Source organism: Thamnophis elegans, chromosome 1 (genome assembly GCF_009769535.1).
Source record: "Thamnophis elegans isolate rThaEle1 chromosome 1, rThaEle1.pri, whole genome shotgun sequence".
In the NCBI taxonomy this organism is placed as follows: Eukaryota; Metazoa; Chordata; class Lepidosauria; order Squamata; family Colubridae; genus Thamnophis; species Thamnophis elegans.
In genome coordinates, this window is record NC_045541.1 from 127505274 (window position 1) to 127524863 (window position 19590).

Genomic DNA, 19590 nt, shown 5'->3' on the forward strand with positions numbered 1-19590 from the left:
CCCAGAAATGAAATTGGCCTGTAGAAACTATTGGCGGTCTATATCCCCACCATTACATTATTTTTTATTCAAAACCTTCTTTTAAAATCTCACCAGATTTCAAAAGATTATACATTATGCATATAGTTACATAGCCTATTGTGCATGATCCAAGAGGAAACAAGAGTTCCAGTCACTCAAAAATACTGCTTTTGCAATAGTCAACATATCCGTGTAGTTCATAGAGTTGTAGCCCCAAAATGGAAAAAAAGTCTGTCCTTTTTCTTTTGTCATGTTTTAATACTATACAAGATGAAGCACTTTTCTTTTTGGTGAAAATACAGAATAGTTTACCATTTTTACCTTCTAAAATGCTTTTGTGGGAGGAGAACTGTTATCCCTGAGATTCCACTTCCAAACCCAGGCAAGGTTGGCCAGGTACCATGAGCCTTTTGCAATAGAAATAAAAAAGGAAACAGTGTTCATTCTTAAATATATTTCATTAAGTTATTCATAATTATTTCACTTTCATGTTTTCATTATACAATATTGTGGAAAAAACTTTAATAGACATGAGATTTTTAAGTGTCGTTCAACAATGAATAAATTGCCTAAAATTTTTGTTCACCCTAATAAAAGTTTAAAAATTGAGAATTGATTCATTGACTAACATGGAAGCTTAATGTTGGCTATCAAATAAAATAGGTATTATTCAGTTTATGGACTTAACAGTTCATTTTCCAGCAACAAAGAATGTCTTTCTTTAAAAGCTACTTCATTACCCTCTACTGACACAACATTATTAAAAAGTCAAACTGCTTGCCTTTTCTGTTGTAGCCAAGAAATTAAGCCCAAATAACATGGGAACATTATTATCATGCCTGCAACAACAGGATGTGATGTCAAAATAGATAATGGCATCAAGATATATAAGAGTTGTAGTGTAAAATCGCTGGGAGTTGAATGCCATATAAATTTAACAAATTAGTAGTTATACGGTTGAGGATAACTTTACAAAAGAGAAATACAAGTAAGGGAAGGAATGGTTTAGTCAGTTCCCCACTAGTATCAGTGACTAGTGTCAATGGCAAATATGTTAATGGATTGGGACCTTTATCCTGTGAATATAATGTTTCTGTGTGTTTTCTACCTGGGTTAATTCAATTATTTCTATTCTGAAGAGAATTACAGTCCCTAAATCACCTGGCTTATGGTTTGAAGTTGCTGATTCATCTGTTTCTATCATTTGAGGAACAGGATGAATTGATGTTCCATCTAGTTGCAGTCTTAGGTCAAGGCATCTACATGGAATAAATTTATGTAGGACAATTTATGTAGGTTAACCTCTGAATTACTGTGGTTTGTTCATGGGGTTGCTTTTAAAATTTTCATGAATTTTTTAGCTAAATCCAAACCATAAACTTTGATGTCTTTGGGTGTGTTTAACAACACAAAGACATGATATCAAGTTAATTATCTTCACACTAAAGAGCCTGGACTGTCCATTTAGACCCTATTCTCTTACAGTGATAACAATGTAATATTTCCAAAATTGTATCCATTAACATTAATTTGCAAAAGATTACCAATAACAATGCTTGCATTCCATATACCATAAGGATTTCTTTCATTTACATTTCCTGTTTCTGTATTAGTCTTTTTGGAAGCTGCTCTTCCCAAGATGCCTTATAATTAAAAGAAAGGAAGTTAAAAACAATAAAATATGTGGTGACATAAAACCTAAATTCAAGACAATTTTAATTAGTGCAGGATCTATATAGTCAATAATACCTATTTACCTTGCAGGTTAAACAGAACTAAAAAGCAGATAAAGTAAAAAGTTACCACAAAATAAGACAATACATTCATAAGTTGTGTGCCGCTATGAAAATGTATTTTTGCCAATCACCATGTCAACTTTGCCTCCTGGGTCATCCACACAATAGCCTCTTAGGAAAGAGGCAATTTGACTTTTGGGGACTAGATGATATCATTAAGCAATGTTCACCTTTCCTCACCTCCTCCCTCCCTTGCCCTCTCTCAGTTTCTTTGTCTGATGCCATATGACTTCCCACAATTGTTCTTTCAGGGGATCCAAGCAGCAGCTTGAACTGATGGTTTTGCCCAACCTTTTTGTTTCCATTGGGAAAGGTGAGGGATGGGCAAAGAATCTTAGAAGGTCTGCTTCTATTTGCTTTCTGTTCTACCGTGTCTTCCCTTCTTTCAATTTTCCTTTCTTCCTAATATTTACCAAATGACAAAACACATATCTGTCATGACATTTTAACATATTGCTTATTTCATTTCTATAAACAGCTTTCCAGTTAGGGTCATGGTTTTGGATTCATATTATAGTTATTTTCCCTTGTATACTTGTTTCCTACACTCCTCCATAGCAGATTGATATCTACTCTGTATTCTATATAATATGCTCTCTAAAACATTTTTTAAAATGTATTTTTATTTTTGTCTATGTTAAAATTCCCTTGTTCCATGTTAAGTCTGAGTAATTAACAAACAAATTGCAATTAAACTCCAGGACATGATCTCATGCCGATTTATCCCTTCCTTTCCTTCTGTATTTAATACTTTTCAGATACTGAAAATACCAAATCTTTGTCCTTTTCTTATTTTGATACTTATCATTAATGGAAACATTCCAAAACAATCAGCCAAATACCTATCCTTTGTTCATTTATTGCCTTCTCTGAAGATAAATTGACTGTACTCAACTCTCTTCAGCATTTTTCTTCACCTAGATATTATTGCCTTCTGCAGCCACCCCAAGGTGACTGTTATCACTTAATTAAATCCTTGCACGCTGGGAAGAAAAAACAACATTGTTCGTTTATAACCCCAAGGAGCTTTCTTTAAAAAAAAAAAGGCAGCAAGCTTTCCCCCTGTTTTATTAACTTATTCCTGGCTACAAAAAGGCATACTTTGTTGATGAGCAAAAGGCTGCATTCATTTTTGGTTGTTGTTTTTTTTTTTTAATCCAGGTAAACTTGTCTATTCCTTGTGAAAGAATCATGAGCATTGCTATGAAAAAAAGAGAGAATCTCTTTAAATCCTGCAGTTCTAGGAAAGGTCTCTATAAACATCAAGCTAGGAAAAGGGACAGGAGAGTAGTACATAGAAAACAGAAAAATAAAATGCAAGCCTAAAATTGGGACAAAGCAAAAAGTGAGGTGGGAAAATGTATTGCAAGTGCCAGGGAAAATTGGCATTATGAACAGCTTTTTTGTGGAAGGAAGATATATCAGAGCTCTTTATGTTACTGTCTAGGGCAAACTCTTTTTATTAACCTCTTGGTTAATGTTCTCTCTCTGTCCATCGATTTCAGACTGAAAAAGACTGAGAGCTCTTGCTTTTTTCCTTTGTGTTTCACCTCTATGATGTTCAGTCTGGTACTGTCATATCCTTGAAAGCAGTAAATGGAAGGAAGTGGAGGAAAACCATTCATTGTGGCAAGACTTATGCTCTGCTTTTATGTTGTTTTAAGCACAGCATTTGATATTACCAAGTTCACTTGACGCAGCATGTTTCCTTCCAGCATATGCACAATGATTTAGTTGACTTTCCATTCATTTCTACTCCATTAAACCTAGGTCTGGAAAATAGGTTTATCTATTCTAAACGTTTGGCTCAACAAACATATGTGTTTGTCCACAATGCAGAATCATTTTGCCACCTGCTGTGTTTTGCAATATAGTAAATGCTATTTAAGATTATAATACTTGGAAGAATAATTTTTGCTGGGGTATTACATATGTAAAATCACCGCAGTCCCGTGTTTGTGCATGGTGTATAATTAATGTTTTGAAGCATCCCTTGTTTTATAAATATTATACCCATCAGTTAATATGTATTCTTTTTTTTTCAATTTACGCGCTGAACAAAGACATTTTCTTTCCTGGAAAATCAGATTCTTTGTGAGGTTTGTAATTTGAGGTACATAAAAAAAAATCTACCGGAGATTGCAGTAATCTCCAGTATAATGGAAATAGTTAAAATTTGAGTGGATCTCAGTCTTGGACCAAGAATATCCTCATCCCAATTCCAAGCTATGGGTTATCATTTGGTTTATGATATGGTACCATGGAGAGGACACAAATATAATGGATAATATCTGGATTTAGCCTCACAATTGATTCAGATGTCATACGCAAAGGAACAGAAGGAGTGGTTGTCAGGAAAGAACAATACATTGCTCCAATGATGAAATTCAATTTTTTTTACTACCGGTTCTGTGGGCGTTGCAGGAGAAGGATACTGCAAAATCCCCATTCCCTCCCCACTTCTGGGGGAAGGATATTGCAAATTTTCAATTCCTACCCACTCTGGGGCCAGCAAGAAGTGGTATTTGCTGGTTCTCCAAACTACTAAAAATTTCTGCTACCGGTTCTCCAGAACCTGTCAGAATCTGCTGAATTTCACGCCTGGTTTTTTCCCTTTTTAGGCAATCCTTCATCTTTTAGATATTTGCGCCAGCACTCTTTAAGGCTTCCAATTTCAAGTCTGGTTTTTCTTTTTTTTACCCAAGTGATGTTTTAGTTTGGATGTTGTTTTTGTTTTTGTTGTTGTGAGTCATAGAGAATTGTGTTTTCAGATAGAGAGCTATAGAAATGTTTTAAATAAAAATATAACAAATAAATAAGCAATCTTGTGCTTATTTATCCTGATTCTCCCATCAGTGAGATCATGGACTACAAGCATTATAGACTAATACATCTAGAAAGCAATTTAGAAAGTACTGACCTAAACAAGTTGTCCCTAGGGAACAAATGCTGGTTATGATCTATAAAACCCTGCATCACTTATGCACTGCTTATTTGAGGGGCCATCTATCTTGTGGCTCTCCGGCTGGTATATGCTGACAGGTTTGGTACATTCAGTTCTATCACAATGTCATCTTTCATGACTCAAGAAGTTCATCTTCCCTCTCACAGCACCTGACCTCTGGAATGAAGTTCCTCTTGAAATCCATGTGACTCCAACCTTGATGCATCCAGAAGACCTTAAAGAACTGGCTGTTCTCCCAGGCCTTACACTAGGGTAGATGGCGGTGTGTGTATATTATTGGCCACACCACCATCCTGGTTATGTACTTTTTCTTGTTCTTAGTTTATTTTATTTTTTCTTGTTCATATCATATCTTATTGCTGATATATTATTAGCCACTAGACTCACTGGGTAGTATCTAAATTAAATAAATTAAATTATTTTTCCTTTGCTTCCTTAATTGAGCTGGGCATATATTTTTCTGGCTTTCATTCACTGATTCCTTTTTTAAAAAAAATTAAATGAAATGTAAATTGAACTTGAGCTAAGGCTAAAAAAATATTTTAAATGTTTTTGAAAAACATTGTTATGCTCAATTATAAAATACAATGTGATTCCATAGTAATATGAATAGTTACAAATTGTCAACCATTGTTTGTTTCTGAAGTAAATGTATGGCCTAGTCCTCAACATGGGTGTTTAGAAATAATTTCTAAATTTCTAAAAACAAATTCACTGTAATTTACCACTTTATATTTAAAAAGGAAAAAACAGTTTAGGGCAGGAAGCTGGTGTGCTTGTATTTAAGCAAGGATATTGGAAGTTAGTGGAATCCATATTAACTTACATAGGCATAAAATAGCCATTATGTTTGAGAGATGTGGGAGAGAAGTAACATCCTCCTGCAGGCTAAAGTAGGATTAGATGTCCCATTGACAAGTGTGTTACATATTCTCTTCTTACCTGGTTTTATATTCCAGCTGTGAGACAGTGATGGGAGGTTTATCCAACAGTACCCTGTAAAGGTAAACCAAGCCACTGTTCTGAAAACATTCAGACTTAATCTTCTAATTAATTTTAGTATGAGCAGACATTTCTGCTTTGTGGGATATACTCCCACCGTAAACAGCAATGCACGCTCAATACTGGATTTTAAAAAAACCTACCTACAAAACATGCTTGTTTATCTGGAATGTACTCTAGCGCCTCTGCGAAGCCCCAGTTTGAGAAGGCACCAAGTGGAAGTTGCCAAATGGGGTGAGGAAGAAAGAAGAAAGTAAGTCTGCAGTCTAAATTATTAATTTACCTATGCTTCTGATCTAAATTCTCATCTAAATTATAGATCTGAAGCACAGGTAATTTAATGAAGATCTTTTAGGAGTAAAATATAGAGAGGGGAAAGGGGGAAAGAAATAGACAGGGGGAAAAGAAAGTGTATTATGGTATTCTCAGTTCAACATTTACACTCAGTTTATCAATGTTCTATGTGGTTTTCTTTTGTAAAAGGTCCATAGACGTACACTATGTGCTGTGTAAATCCAATCTCCCCGCCCTTACACAAACACAAAAATCAGCTTTGGGTGTTTCTGCTCTTAAGCCCTGAGAAAAATGTCCATTGCATGATAGTTTTAGTTCTGAGTATTTATATTCCTTTTTGCGCTGAGTATCTTGTGATCTTTTGTGTGATCTCTCTGGTACTAAAACTATAGAAACTACTTCAATCATACATGTTCAGCATGAACAGGCATCCTTTGAAAGGTCAGTGCTTTAACTAACTCCCACAACAGGAAATTTTAATTGCATATGGCAGCCATTTATTCCTCCCTCGCAAAATCTCGCTCCACATTACCTTATAGATCTTTTTTTTAAATCAATATACACCTTTTTTTTAAAGTAGTTTTAATTTCTCCCTTTTAAAAATCTTGGAAGTTTTATTCATGTTTTCATCCACGTTGGAGCATTAAAATAAAGATGCAAACAAGATTCTAATATTGCCATGTGGATAAAACACATTTGAAGGAGGTGCAGCTCATCTTTAAAGAAGGAGTACCTACATTATTATATGCCTTACATAGAGAAGTGGTAACTGTATTTTGAAATTGTTGAAAAGAAGATAAGTAATGTGACTGTATTTATCAAGGGGCATTTATCAAAGGGCATTATCAAATGTGAATAAAGTCTCTGGAAATCATACAATTCAGTACCAATTTATCCTGTTACAGCATATCAACTTAGTGAAAGCTTTTCACTTAGATACCTGCTACTTTCTGGAATTTAAAGCCATCCAAGAGTTTCAAACTATAGCCAGTCATCAGACTATTAAAACCTTAATCCTAGTAAGACCTAGCATATAAATTAAAACTGATCTCTCTAGTTGACTTCTCTGTGCTAGCTTTGAATGAAACATCAGACAACTATCAAATAGCAGTTTTATCCTTGCTATAGATTTTGCCTGCAAATCAGCATCTTCTTGGATTCTATTACAGAAGTGAGAATATATTAAACAATTTAGATCTGTGTACGGTGGCATAATTAACAGGAAGGGAGGGTTAATTAACAGAACACTGTCAAAAAGTGCTGTATATTTTTAAGTCAGTAAGTAGCTTATAGAAATTGCATTGCTGCTCATCATAATATAATGACTGGGTAGCTAACAACACATACAACACAAAATAGCACAGTATAATAAACAATAACATAATGCAAATGAGGCTTCTAATAAACTTCTCATGATTCATCACAATATATATCAGGCTTCATTAACATTTTGGCCTCAGCACCTGAGTGAAAGGCCATATCTTTTAAGGTCTTTCAGAAAGCTATCATGGTTGGGCGTGATATGAGATATGTTATTCAATAAGGCAGGCACTCCTCAGGCAAGGCGTTTTTACTGGGTCCCTTTCCTGTTTCACAGAAAGACCTAAAGCATCCCCATTTTGCTGAATTTAATTGGATGAGTGAACCAACCAACTCCACAGGTAACTCAGTCCTGTCCTATTCAGGTCTTCATAGGAGATAAGTAATGCATTGAATTCAGTTGCTTGAATTGAACTTTATTAGTAGCCGGTGCAACTCATAAAGCCCTATTGTTATGTGGGCTTATTATACTGCATCCCTAATTACACCTGCTATATTTCTGCAGTTTCTGAATGTATGGGGTGGGACAGTGGTTAAAATGCAGTATTGCAGGCTAACTCTGCCTACAGGCAGGAGTTTGGTCCTGAGCTGCTCAAGGTTGACTCGGCCTTTTATTCTTTTGAGATCAGTAAAATGAGAACCCACATTGTTGGGGTAATATGCTGACATACAGCTTAGAGTACTGTAAAGTACTATGAAGGTGGTACATAGTCTATGTGCTCTTGCTGTGCTCTTTAAAACAGTCCTATGTAGAATGCCTTGTAGTACTGTAGTTTAACCAAGAGGTGACTAAAACATTAATGACCTTTGAGTAGAATCTCCTGATTCAAGAATGGGCAAAATTGGCACACAAATGGATTTGTGTAAAGCTGTTCTGGCCATTATTCCCACCTAATTCTCAAGCAGCAGCCACAAGTACAAGAAAACCCAAATTGTATGCCAGTTTTGCAGGGGGGAGTACCTATCCCATTCAGATATAGAAATTATGGATCTGGGGACCCTAAAATCCACAGGCATTCAGTTTTACTAGCATTCAGTTGAAGCTTCTTTTTCTTAATCAAGACTTCCACAGTCTCCAGGCCTAGATCTATTTCTGGACTCCCATCTCTGAAGATGGAAGTGGAACTGCTGCAAAAGTTGCTTTCCACTTACAAACCACTACCAGTCCATGAACATTGGTATGAAAAGTAGTTGAAAGATCAAGAACATAATAAATATAGTGCCCTGCTGATGGTCACCAACAAGTTCAGAAAGTGTTGCTTATTTCAGTAGGATTTTGTTAATCGAAAACCTTTTATTTTGAAAGGAAAGAGCTGAAGTCCAAATTTTAAAGCAGCATTTTTTGCATGTAATACTGGCTTGCCTTTAGACCACAAATTGTGATTTCTCATTGTAATATTGTACTCTATTCAATATACTGCTGCGCTTACAGGTGTTATTCAAATATATTTCCTGTTATAATTTTGTAATGTTATTAATATGCTTTAGGCACTCTGCATTATTTTATTCCAATCTTGCTACTTTTGATTTCTTCACTGTGTGGAAATGCACACAGATGCACACACAGAGATGGGTCAACTGAGAAGATCAAAAAAGTCAAGTTGATTTCAGTTACATGGTCAAAGCACCACCTCATTTTCATACATGTGAAAAAAAGGGGCTGGGATTCAGTCACACACTTATGGCTATGATCTTGATTTTCTTGAGACCCCCCTCCCCGAAAGATGGCCTGCACACGCACTATTTGATTTCTTTGAATTACTACCAAAATGATATAAGATAGTTATAAATGAGAAGTAATTAAGGGGCACTGAATTCTGTGAATGGAGAAAGTGTATTTTGCTAACAATTTATAATTTAACAATTATAAAGCATTAGTACCTACCCTGAATGGTCAAAACCAATTCTCACCTAGATGCAGTTATAATATAATTGTTTATTGAAAGAGAAAAAGTTTTAGAGGTCTTTCTAGTTCAGTTGGATATCATTTAAAAGGAATTATCAAGCAGCTAGATTTGCATTTTATAGTGATGTGTCCTTCATAGATAATGGTTCTTTGCAAAGCTAACATTCTGCTTTGTTTTATTTATTTGTTTTTATGAAAACAATTTAAACTTACTTTTCCATCCCCATGAGCACAAAGATAATGGATAAAGGGCCTATCACATTAAAAATACACTCAAACAAAACTTTCATCAAGCAACATGAAGACAACATTTTTAATATGTCCTGCCCAGTATGGCCTTGTCTTTGCTATCAGTAAAAACACTGTTATTCAAACTATTCTGAACTTTTCTTATTTAATTCCAACCACATTTTATTTCAATTCCTTCCACTGCTTGCCAACAAATTGTGTCCAGTTTCTAAGTCTGTAGGAGAGGTAGGGCCAATTAGGTTCCCTACAAATTAGAATATTCTCTATAGATTAGAGTGATTTCCCCCCAAACCAGTTTCCAGTTTTTTGAAATTGACTCATCATAATTATGTTTAGAGGCAGAATACTTAAACTTAAAAAAAATCTTTTTCCCTGGAGCCTCTGCAAAGCTATTAACAATTAAAATTAGAAATAAATAAATGTACAGATATTAATGTTATTATATGTCACCGGGCTTTTAATCTCAAAGCTCTTTACCTTATGATTATTATATTATTTATATAATTGTTTATAGTATATTACATATTAATTGCTGTTTTTATCCTGTACTACATTTACAGAAGCATGATAAATAAAAGTAGTACTCCAATTATTACTTTAGCTGCTATCAGATGCTACATATCTAATTGGTGACAACCCTGTGTTCAAAGTAATGCTTAATTCCAGTTATAATATAATTATATCTTAACAGTAGAAAGTTCTAATTAAAATTATCTGTTTGCCAAGGAGGAAAGTTTAGTATATCACTAAGTCTGTTAATCAAGGGTGAGCAGTTTTCTTGTTGATCATAGTCTAAATTATAAAGAAAACATTACAGATGCCTGCTGCATTGGGCAACAACACATACATTCATTTAAACTATGTATATCTTTCTTTTAACTGAAGTAATTGTGAAATATGTTCTTTTTGCATTCATAGTTAGAGAGAAGAACAGATGGTGAAGGCTTAGTTTAAAATAATATATCATTAAAATAGCATAGCTTACTGGTAATTCCTCATTCTAACTGGAGTTTAGGTCAGAGTAACAGGATTGGAAGGGATGGAAAGGGTAATATGGTTTATAATCCAAGCATTGAGACGTTTAGGGACAACATTGTTGTGTTCAAAGATATCCTTGGAAGGGTAATATAATAATGTTTTGAAGTACCCTTCTCCTCTTTATTAACATATAAAATCCTCTTCAGTCCCACTGGACTCTGGGCAGTGAAAAACACACACACACACACACATATATATATATATATATATATATATATATATATATATATATATATATATATATATATATATGTGTGTGGTGTGTGTGTGTGTGTGTGTGTGTGTGTGTGTGTGTATGTATATGTATATGTATATGTATATGTATATGTATATGTATATGTATATGTATATGTATATGTATATGTATATGTATATATATATGTAGTTCTCTAGTTGTTCGGGTTTTCTCCCGCGTAGAATTGGAGATGTCTTGGCGACGTTTCGACGAAGTCTCATTCGTCATCTTCAGGCGGCTTCAGACTACTTCAGGTTTGGTGTTTCCAGTTCTACTCCTGGAAACACCAAACCTGAAGTAGTCTGAAATATATATATATAAAATATATATATTTTAAATATATATATATATATTTAAAATATATATATTTTAAATATATATATATTTTAAATATATATATATTTAAAAATCACTTAGTTTCCTACTAGGATGAGGGAAAAACTGCACATTGGAATAGTATACATTTCCCTTTGTTTCCAAAACATAAGGTTGAGGCCATTAATAATATTTATATATACTGTATCAAAAATAAAACATAAAATAAATAAAAATCCCTAGCACACTGATTTTTCAAACTGTGATAAAAACAATGCCACACTGAGATTTTTGTACATTACAGTGTATTTGAATACCCACTGCTGGGGTTGAATGAAAATAGTTGATGCTTTTCGTATGTATAGGTAGTCCTCGACTTACAATGTTTATTTAGTGACTGTTCAAAGTTACAATGTCACTGAAAAAAGTGACTTATGACCATTTTTCATACTTACAACCATTCAGCACCCCCATGATTGCATGATCAAAATTTCAGATGCTTGGCAACTGACTCATATTTATAACGGTTGCAGTGTCCAGGAGTCAATGTGATCAGCTTTTGACAAGCAAAATCAATGGCAAAATCAGATTCACTTAACAACCATGTTACTAATTTATCAACTGCAGTGATTCACTTAACAACTGTGCCAAGAAAAGTTGTAAAATGGGACAAAACTCACTTAACAAATGTTTCACATAGTAACCGAAGTTTTGGGCTCAATTGTGGTTACAAATTGAAAATTACTTGAATAGTGTTGATCATTTGCTTAAAGGGTAGAATAACAAAGATTATGCACAGATGCCAAAATCCAGAATTTCTTCAGTTTCTTTCTCTAAAAGAGACCAGATTTTCAATATAAAACAGTCAAGAGAGGCAGAATTTCTTACTGTACTCCTGATTATATATATACCTTCTGCACCTGCTTCTATTGCTTCTCATACGCATATGTAAACATGCACATTCACAGATAATGAAGTACTCTTAATCAAAATAAATCTATCAAAGAAAGTCATGGAATATAATGAATTATATCCTATCTAATTCTGGCAAGATGGGAGTCAAAAAATTATGATTTGGTGGGAAGAGCAGGGAAGAAATGGGAAAAGGAGTAAAGTCCAGTTATTTTAGGAGAACTCTGTTTTTCAGCATTTCTAGAACAGGATAAATTACTATGCAGTTTTCTAGATTAAGAGAGTTCGTTTTTAATGCTATAGATAAGAAATATCAAGTAGAGTTGTGAGCAATATAATTGGGGGGTTGATTTCGTGCTATGTAATTTCCAAAAATAGTGAAGGTGACATAAAAGGGCAAAAATGGCATTAAAAAAATGAAATAAATGAAAGCACAATAGGGTTTTATATATCTGCCCTACATATTGTTCTGATTCACATTCACAGGAATTAAAATTTATCAGCAACATTATTTAAATACGCCACAGCTCCTTGTTAGGTCTGAAAATAATTTGCCTCCTATTGACCAAATAAATTTACTAAGATCTGACAAGGAGAAAATCCCACTGTTACTTTCTGCCTTGATTAGAACTGTTTTTAGGACCAAGAAAACTATTAATCAGATACTTGGATGCCTTTAAAGTGTTTATTTTAGTGTTTCCTCTAAGATTTTGTCTCAAACTACTTTGGGGGGGGGGGAGAAAAATGTAGATTTCGGCATGGTATTATGATAAATCTTCTCAAGGAGGGGCATGTATTAACATTTTTGTCGGTACTTTTTCATCTTAATCCAACCTTGTTTAATAATCAGAAAATTCGACATAGTGGGTAAGAAGATGTAATTAACTCTTTGACCCCAGAATCTTAATTGGTGCCTGTTGAAAACAGTGGGGCAGTTTGAAAAAAAGTGGCCTGTGGTGATTGAAATAGCATAATACATAATAAGTCCCTCCTCCCCCAAAATCAAAACAAGGCAATTCTGGAGAATTTTAGTTGTGTTTTGTATATAGCCAGTAGGAGAAAAGGGTCATTAAACCAACCAGCATTTCTACCTACTCTTTTTAAAATCAGGGATGATCACATTTCTACAAAATATGTTTCTTTTTTACATTGTCAACTTTTAGAAATCAGTTCAAGAGAGAAGAGTTCTGCATATTTGAAGGAAAAGTATTGTTTAATGTTGGAGACGGCTAAACTATAATTTACATCTTGATGAGATTGGTTCATAATAACAGGACAGTATGCAAATCCATAGCGATAATCACACTTCCTGCTGCCGTTAAAGGTGAAATGATTATACAACAAATTGCTTTTAAAAAAATCTAGTCTGTTGTTTATTGACAGAGTTTCGGTGCCGCATAAATACCAATTGGTTTCTCTACTGAGTGATGAAGAAAACCTTGCATCAGACATTTCCATGCCCAGGGCTTAATGCCTTATTGAATTACTCTAACTGGCTATGTTTTTGCCCCTGAGGAAGCTATAACTGAAGCATGCAGAGCATTGAAACACAGTTACTCATGCAAGTATTCATGTAGCTCAGCAACCTTTTGAGGCACCAATACTTTCTCTTGTTCTGCCTTTTAGTTCTGGCTCTGCCTTTATTTGGTTTGGTATATTCCTTGCCACCATTTAAGACAATTCACTGACATAGCAATGTGAAGGGTCTATTTAGTTAGACATCCAAGGATTCAGGGAATGTTATCACTATTGGACATTGGCAGTTGATAGTTATGCATATTACATGTACATATTTTCTTTCAGAAGGACATCAATCAATACATCATATCATTGATAAAGATAGAGATGCAGTGCTTCTAAATTAAGCTTTTGTTATTGTTCAGTCACTAAATCACGTCCAACTCTTTGCGACATGATGGACCATACCACACTAGGCTCCCCTGTCCTCCCCTGTCTTCTAGAGTTTGCCCAAATTCATGTTCATTGGATCAAAATTAATTAATCTACTTTTCAAAAAATCCATTTGAATAATCATTGTTGCTCAAAGTTAGAGCTGTTTCAGTATATTCATTGGGAAATAATTTTCCCAACATTTATTCTACATCTGTAGAGATTCTCAGTCATGCAGGTCTTTGTTGTCCCAAGGTGCTTTTTTCAGAAGGCAACTGGACTTCCTTGTTTTTTCTTTCTTTGAACATATTTCGCTTCTCATCCAAGAAGCTTCTTCAGCTCTGAGCAAAATGAGAAGCAAAATTTCTTTAAAGAAAAAAGAAAAAAAAGAAGAAAGTCCAATTGCCTCCTGATAAAGCATCTTTGGGACATTCTGCATTGGGCTTTTGAAAACTAGTGATTTCTCCTGCCACTTATTTATTTGATTTAGAAGATGTCCGACTCCATAACAACCTTGGGTAGCTCCCATTTAAAATGGAAAAAAGATCAAAAGATTCTTAAGGTCCTTGACAGGCCACATTTCTTTTGGATTCTTTCTTTCTTTAAGATGTTTGATCCAAAAATCAAGTGGAGCCTGGCGACTCATATGGTTAGAATGCTGGGTTGACAAGCAGCAAGCCCATGTTCAAGTCCCCAGTGCTGCTGCGGGGCAGGGTTTAACTCCCATCTTTCATTCCAGCTCCTGCCAGGAAAATAAAAGGAGCTCCCCCACCAGGTGTTCCATGGGCAACATTGATATCACCAGCTACTCTTTCAACCCCAAAGTGTGTTGGTGACACAAATGCTATGTTATCCAAAGATAGTTGATGTATTGCTTCTTAAACATAAAAATGCCTGAATATGTTCTTGTTTGGATGACTTTAAAGTTTGTCACTTCAAATTGCTCCCAAGTAATTGATGTCAGTGTTCAAGGTTTTTGTGCTAATCATCTGAAAATAAATTATGATAATTTCTAGATAAACTACTTGCTTGTATAAATTCTTGTGTTTGACTGAAATCTATGCAGATTTACATTTTTATTAATTCATAAATATAAATTGAAGATCCTTCTTAAGTATGTTAACTTTAGTGCTTGTATTTTCATAACTGACTCATTCTCCATGAACAACTAAAGCTCTTTTCATATTCCCGCTACTGAATTTAAGAATTCCTTTATGTTTAAATAAATGAATTAGCTTGTGTTTTTAGGTGGTTCGTGTATGTATACTGGAATGTGGAAGAGTTGTGGAAAGAGTTGTGGAAAGGTTAATTAAAAAGAAATATTAACAGTCTACCATTAATTCCCAATTGTAACCTAAGAGTCATTTTAAATTTTATTTTGACACTCTATCTGTTCCCGTTATCTTAAAATTTTAAGCCAGTAGCACTTTTGGTATGATTCAGTTATGAACACTTCCCTATACAACCAATTTCATTGTATTTATTTTGTAAATAAAGGCTATACTATACTGGTTTAACAACGTAATGGAATGTGTGGATGACCTTGGAGAAAGTGGGGGGGATGCTGCCTAGGAAATAATCAGATAAAAGAGGCAGGGTTGCCTTAACTGTCAGAGAAATTTAGGGAGAACCTGCCCTAATGGATCAAACAATTAAAAATGGCAATGGGAAGTTTGTACTTTCAGACTTGCAAGACTCTGTTAATGTAGACTTAATAAAGTAGAATAAGTTCATTCTATCATGTTTCTTGCCTGGTTTACTTGAGCTGACAATGGCAGTTCATTCAGAATCCTGATTGCCAAATCCCAAGAACTGAAGTTACCAGGGCTCCATAATTCTCACAATGTCTACTGTGGCATGAATCTGATACTGGTTAACCCAAACTGTTCTGATCAGGCAGCAACCCGCCACTGGTTGTCCCCCCCCCTCACTTTTCCAGGTATCAGGAGCTTAAAAGTAGCCATAGAGCCTGTAATGGCAATAGATAGAAGAGGAGAAATGTAGTTGTGTGGTACACAGCTGAAATTCAGCATAGCCGTCTTAAAGCATTCACTTCCCCATAAGACACAGTCTAAATTTGTATATTTGCAACCATAGGATGAATATTTATTCCAGTCAACAAACAATGTCTTATATACAGTAGTATTGTGTCAGTTTGGAATAAGATGGTTTATTAATTGATTAAGTTTCACATGGCTTTCATAAATGTTTATATACCAACATCAATGTTCTGTCATAAATCATTCTTGCAACTATATCTAAAGCCCAACTACCTGTCAAAATACAATTTAAATCTACACATTTATACTGAAAAGATTACATTTTCAGTATCTTTTGTGTTTTCCAAATGTGAACCTATCTGACAGAAATGTGTTGATTAGTTTCGGTTGTGTTTAAATGAAACAGTAAATGACTGGCCATGCTTGTGAATAAAGACAGGATCATAATTCCTTGTTAATTTTCAAATTACTACTATTCACAATCATTTCCCTCTTCTCTATTTTTCTGAAAGGAACATCTTGTCATTTCTCTTCTAAGCACAAATAATGTTTTATGCATTTTAATGTGTTAATGCCTGTGAGGAAAATCCATTGTTTATGACAGTTACGTTTCATCTGTTTGTATATATTTCACTGTATGTAATGTCTCACTTTTTCAACTCTTTTTTTTTTCTTTTGCAGTCACTGGATGGATTTGTATTTGCACTAAACCAAGAGGGAAAGTTTTTGTACATTTCGGAAACCGTCTCCATTTATCTTGGCCTCTCCCAGGTAAGTAGAACATTTAATGATACACCTTCCATTTTAAGGCTCGCTATTTTTAAAATGGTAAGACCTTCTGGAACTTTTCACATCAGGTTGAATTTATAATTTAATGGCTTGGTTTTACACTTCCTAGAAGGTGTAAGTTGATAAAGAATGTTCTAGTGGAAAAAGAAAAAGTAGGAGCTTGAAAAACCCCTTTCTCCCATAAAAAATCATTACTAATTTATTGAGAACAAATGAAGTTTCTTTTCTCAGCTGTTTTGAACTTTAAACTCCATAGCTGTTAGAAAAGGGACACAGACATAGTACTTCCCTTGTGCCCTATTACTGGATGTTTATGGAGAACTCGACGTTATCCTGGGAGCTGACACAATGGCAGGGAGTCTCTTGGAGTCAGAAAATGCTGAAAGAAACCATTAAAAAGACTTACAGGGAGGATTTCAAGAAGGACACAGTCTGCTTTTTTTGCACATGCATAGTAAATGGGTAGAGAAGGTTTTTTTTTATGAGACAGTGAAATGTAATTGTTCTTTTGTATCGTTTCATTTTAAGGTCTAAGACTGTATGAAGAGGAAGAATTATTTTTTATTTATTACAGTTAACTGAGCTGTCAGTAACCATGGAATCGAATTTATCATGAAAAATTTGGGAAGCCTTGGAGGCTTTTTTTCCATGATGATTACAAAATAGGTTACTGGGCCTATAATTGAATTACATTTGAAGAACTCAACTATGATAACATTACATCTTTTTTGCTTAGAATGGAAAGCTGTATGGGAAGTTTTGCTTGCATTGCTGTGATTATTAAGATAGTCCTTGGATTGCAACTTTTCATAACATGATTTAATTGATTGTCCTAAATTAATTGAAAATGTTTAACTAAAGTAATCAATTAAGAATTATATGAATAAGTGAAGAAAGCAGTGCTGGCTATGCAAGTATGAATATCTGGAGGAAAGCCAAGATAAAAACCTAATAACAGCAATAATTACAATAACTTGTGTAAAAGAAAAATACCCAGGATTTAAAATAATGAAATACCAATACCATAAATACATTATTTATGAAATGTTCATTGGTTATATTTGTTTACATTAAGTAAGTGTGTGTGTGTGTGTGTGTGTGTGTGTGTGTGTGTGTGTGTGAGAGAGAGAGAGAGAGAGAGAGAGAGAGAAAATGGGAAGAGAATTAAGAAAAAAATTCAATATGATATTTTTATATCTCACTTGATCTTAGTTTGGTAATAGGATGTAATTCCTGCTTTAATTGGTTTGGGTATCAGTTTCAAATGTTTCATAATTTGTGACTGGTAAATCACATATTATAAATTCCATTTATTAATGGAGGTTTTTAAAAAAACACACACACAAAATACATTAATGTTTATTGTTGTCTTGGGTTCATCATATTACATATTAATCTATTTTATGCGGTGTCCAAAAAAGTTTAATAAAGCGGCAAAAAGAAAGATGGTTAATCAGTTTAAACAGGTAAATACTAATTAGGAAACTCCTGAAAGGCATCCATTATACACTATCTGAAAACAAATTTTACAGCCCTGGTTAGTGGTGTAATCCAAATTCTGTCAAGGCAACTGCATTTTCTGTAATTGAGATGTGTATGTTTGCTTTGCATAACAGATGGCTCTGTATGCTTAGACTGATAGCTAGGAAAATAATAATTGCATTATTCTGGCCAAAAGAATATTAGCTCTTGGGCTGGGGCCATTTTAGGCAGTCCTCCTGCCAGCACAGCATATGCACATATATGGATTCGATTTTCAAAGAAATTGATGCATCTGGAATAGTGTCACCATCTGAAATATCATCTGTTCAAGAAAAAAAAGTTGGCTTTAACCCTGTCTGTATCCTCCTTGCTAAAAGCATACTCCTGTAGTGAGCAGCAGCACCGTTACTCAAACTTTTTTAAACTACAGGCAGACCCAGCTTTCCACAGATTTGGGCCCTCCAGCTGCCTACAATTTCAGCTCCCATAAACCAAAACCTAGACTCTGGGGCAGGTTATTGCTTTTCTGCTTACAATAGTGGGTTGACTGTAGCATCTGGCCAAACAATGGGGAACACCTTTCTCTTTTTTAGTCAGTGCTTTTCTGAAAAACGTATGATTAAAAATAAGACGGTGTAATTGCCAATAACATAAGTAAAATCTGCCTCCTGGGGTCAAATATTCTGCTTCAAGGGGACAGCCTTTGGTTGGAAAAGAAAGAGGGCATCATAGTGAGTTCAGGATAAGTTGGCTGCTTTTTTAAAATGTAAGGAAATATTTCTCCAAGATCCCTGATGTGATTATTTTCGCCGTTGTTGCACTGCAAATCCATTCAGAGCAGCTTTGATCCCACTGAGAACACTTTGATGCAGTGGGCAGATGCATAGCCCTTTTGATGCCCTGGGGAAGAGCTGCACTGCTCTCTCCGTTTTTGAGAAAGGGAGTGCAGAGCCTGCCAAAATAGAGATTGGCACAGGAGTTGAAGAGGGTCATTATTTAATCTCTATACAATGTATCAAAGTTTCTTGTTTCTTGTTCCTCTTTGCAAAAAGACCAGCAGAATTAGCTAGGTAAGATTTGGGAGCTGTATTTCTGTTCATGAAAGGTTTTCTCCATACTGTATTCCTATCATTCGTGTCTTGCTCTTTGAAGCTTGAGCATTGGTGGTAGGTTCATTATCGTTTTCTTTGGAATGACCTGCAGAATTGTGTATGCATCTTTTATCCATCTTTGACATTCTGGGTATTTTGACAAGATGGTTTCCTATCTGTATGTGTCCAATCACAAAATAGTTATGTAGCATCAGATCATAAAATAGCGATCTATTGGAGGCAAACTGGTGAGATTGCTTCTCACTGTTTCCTCCAGACTCCCAA

At 34.7% G+C, this 19590-nt stretch overlaps 1 protein-coding gene across 1 annotated transcript in view; it reads left to right on the plus strand.

Moving 5' to 3' along the window:
• The window catches only part of NPAS3 (neuronal PAS domain protein 3), a 488908-nt gene that overhangs the window by 238686 nt on the left and 230632 nt on the right, over positions 1 to 19590 (plus strand). Inside the window, 1 exon segment of the mRNA XM_032213697.1 lies at positions 16625 to 16714. Coding sequence (XP_032069588.1) covers positions 16625 to 16714 — 90 coding nt within the window.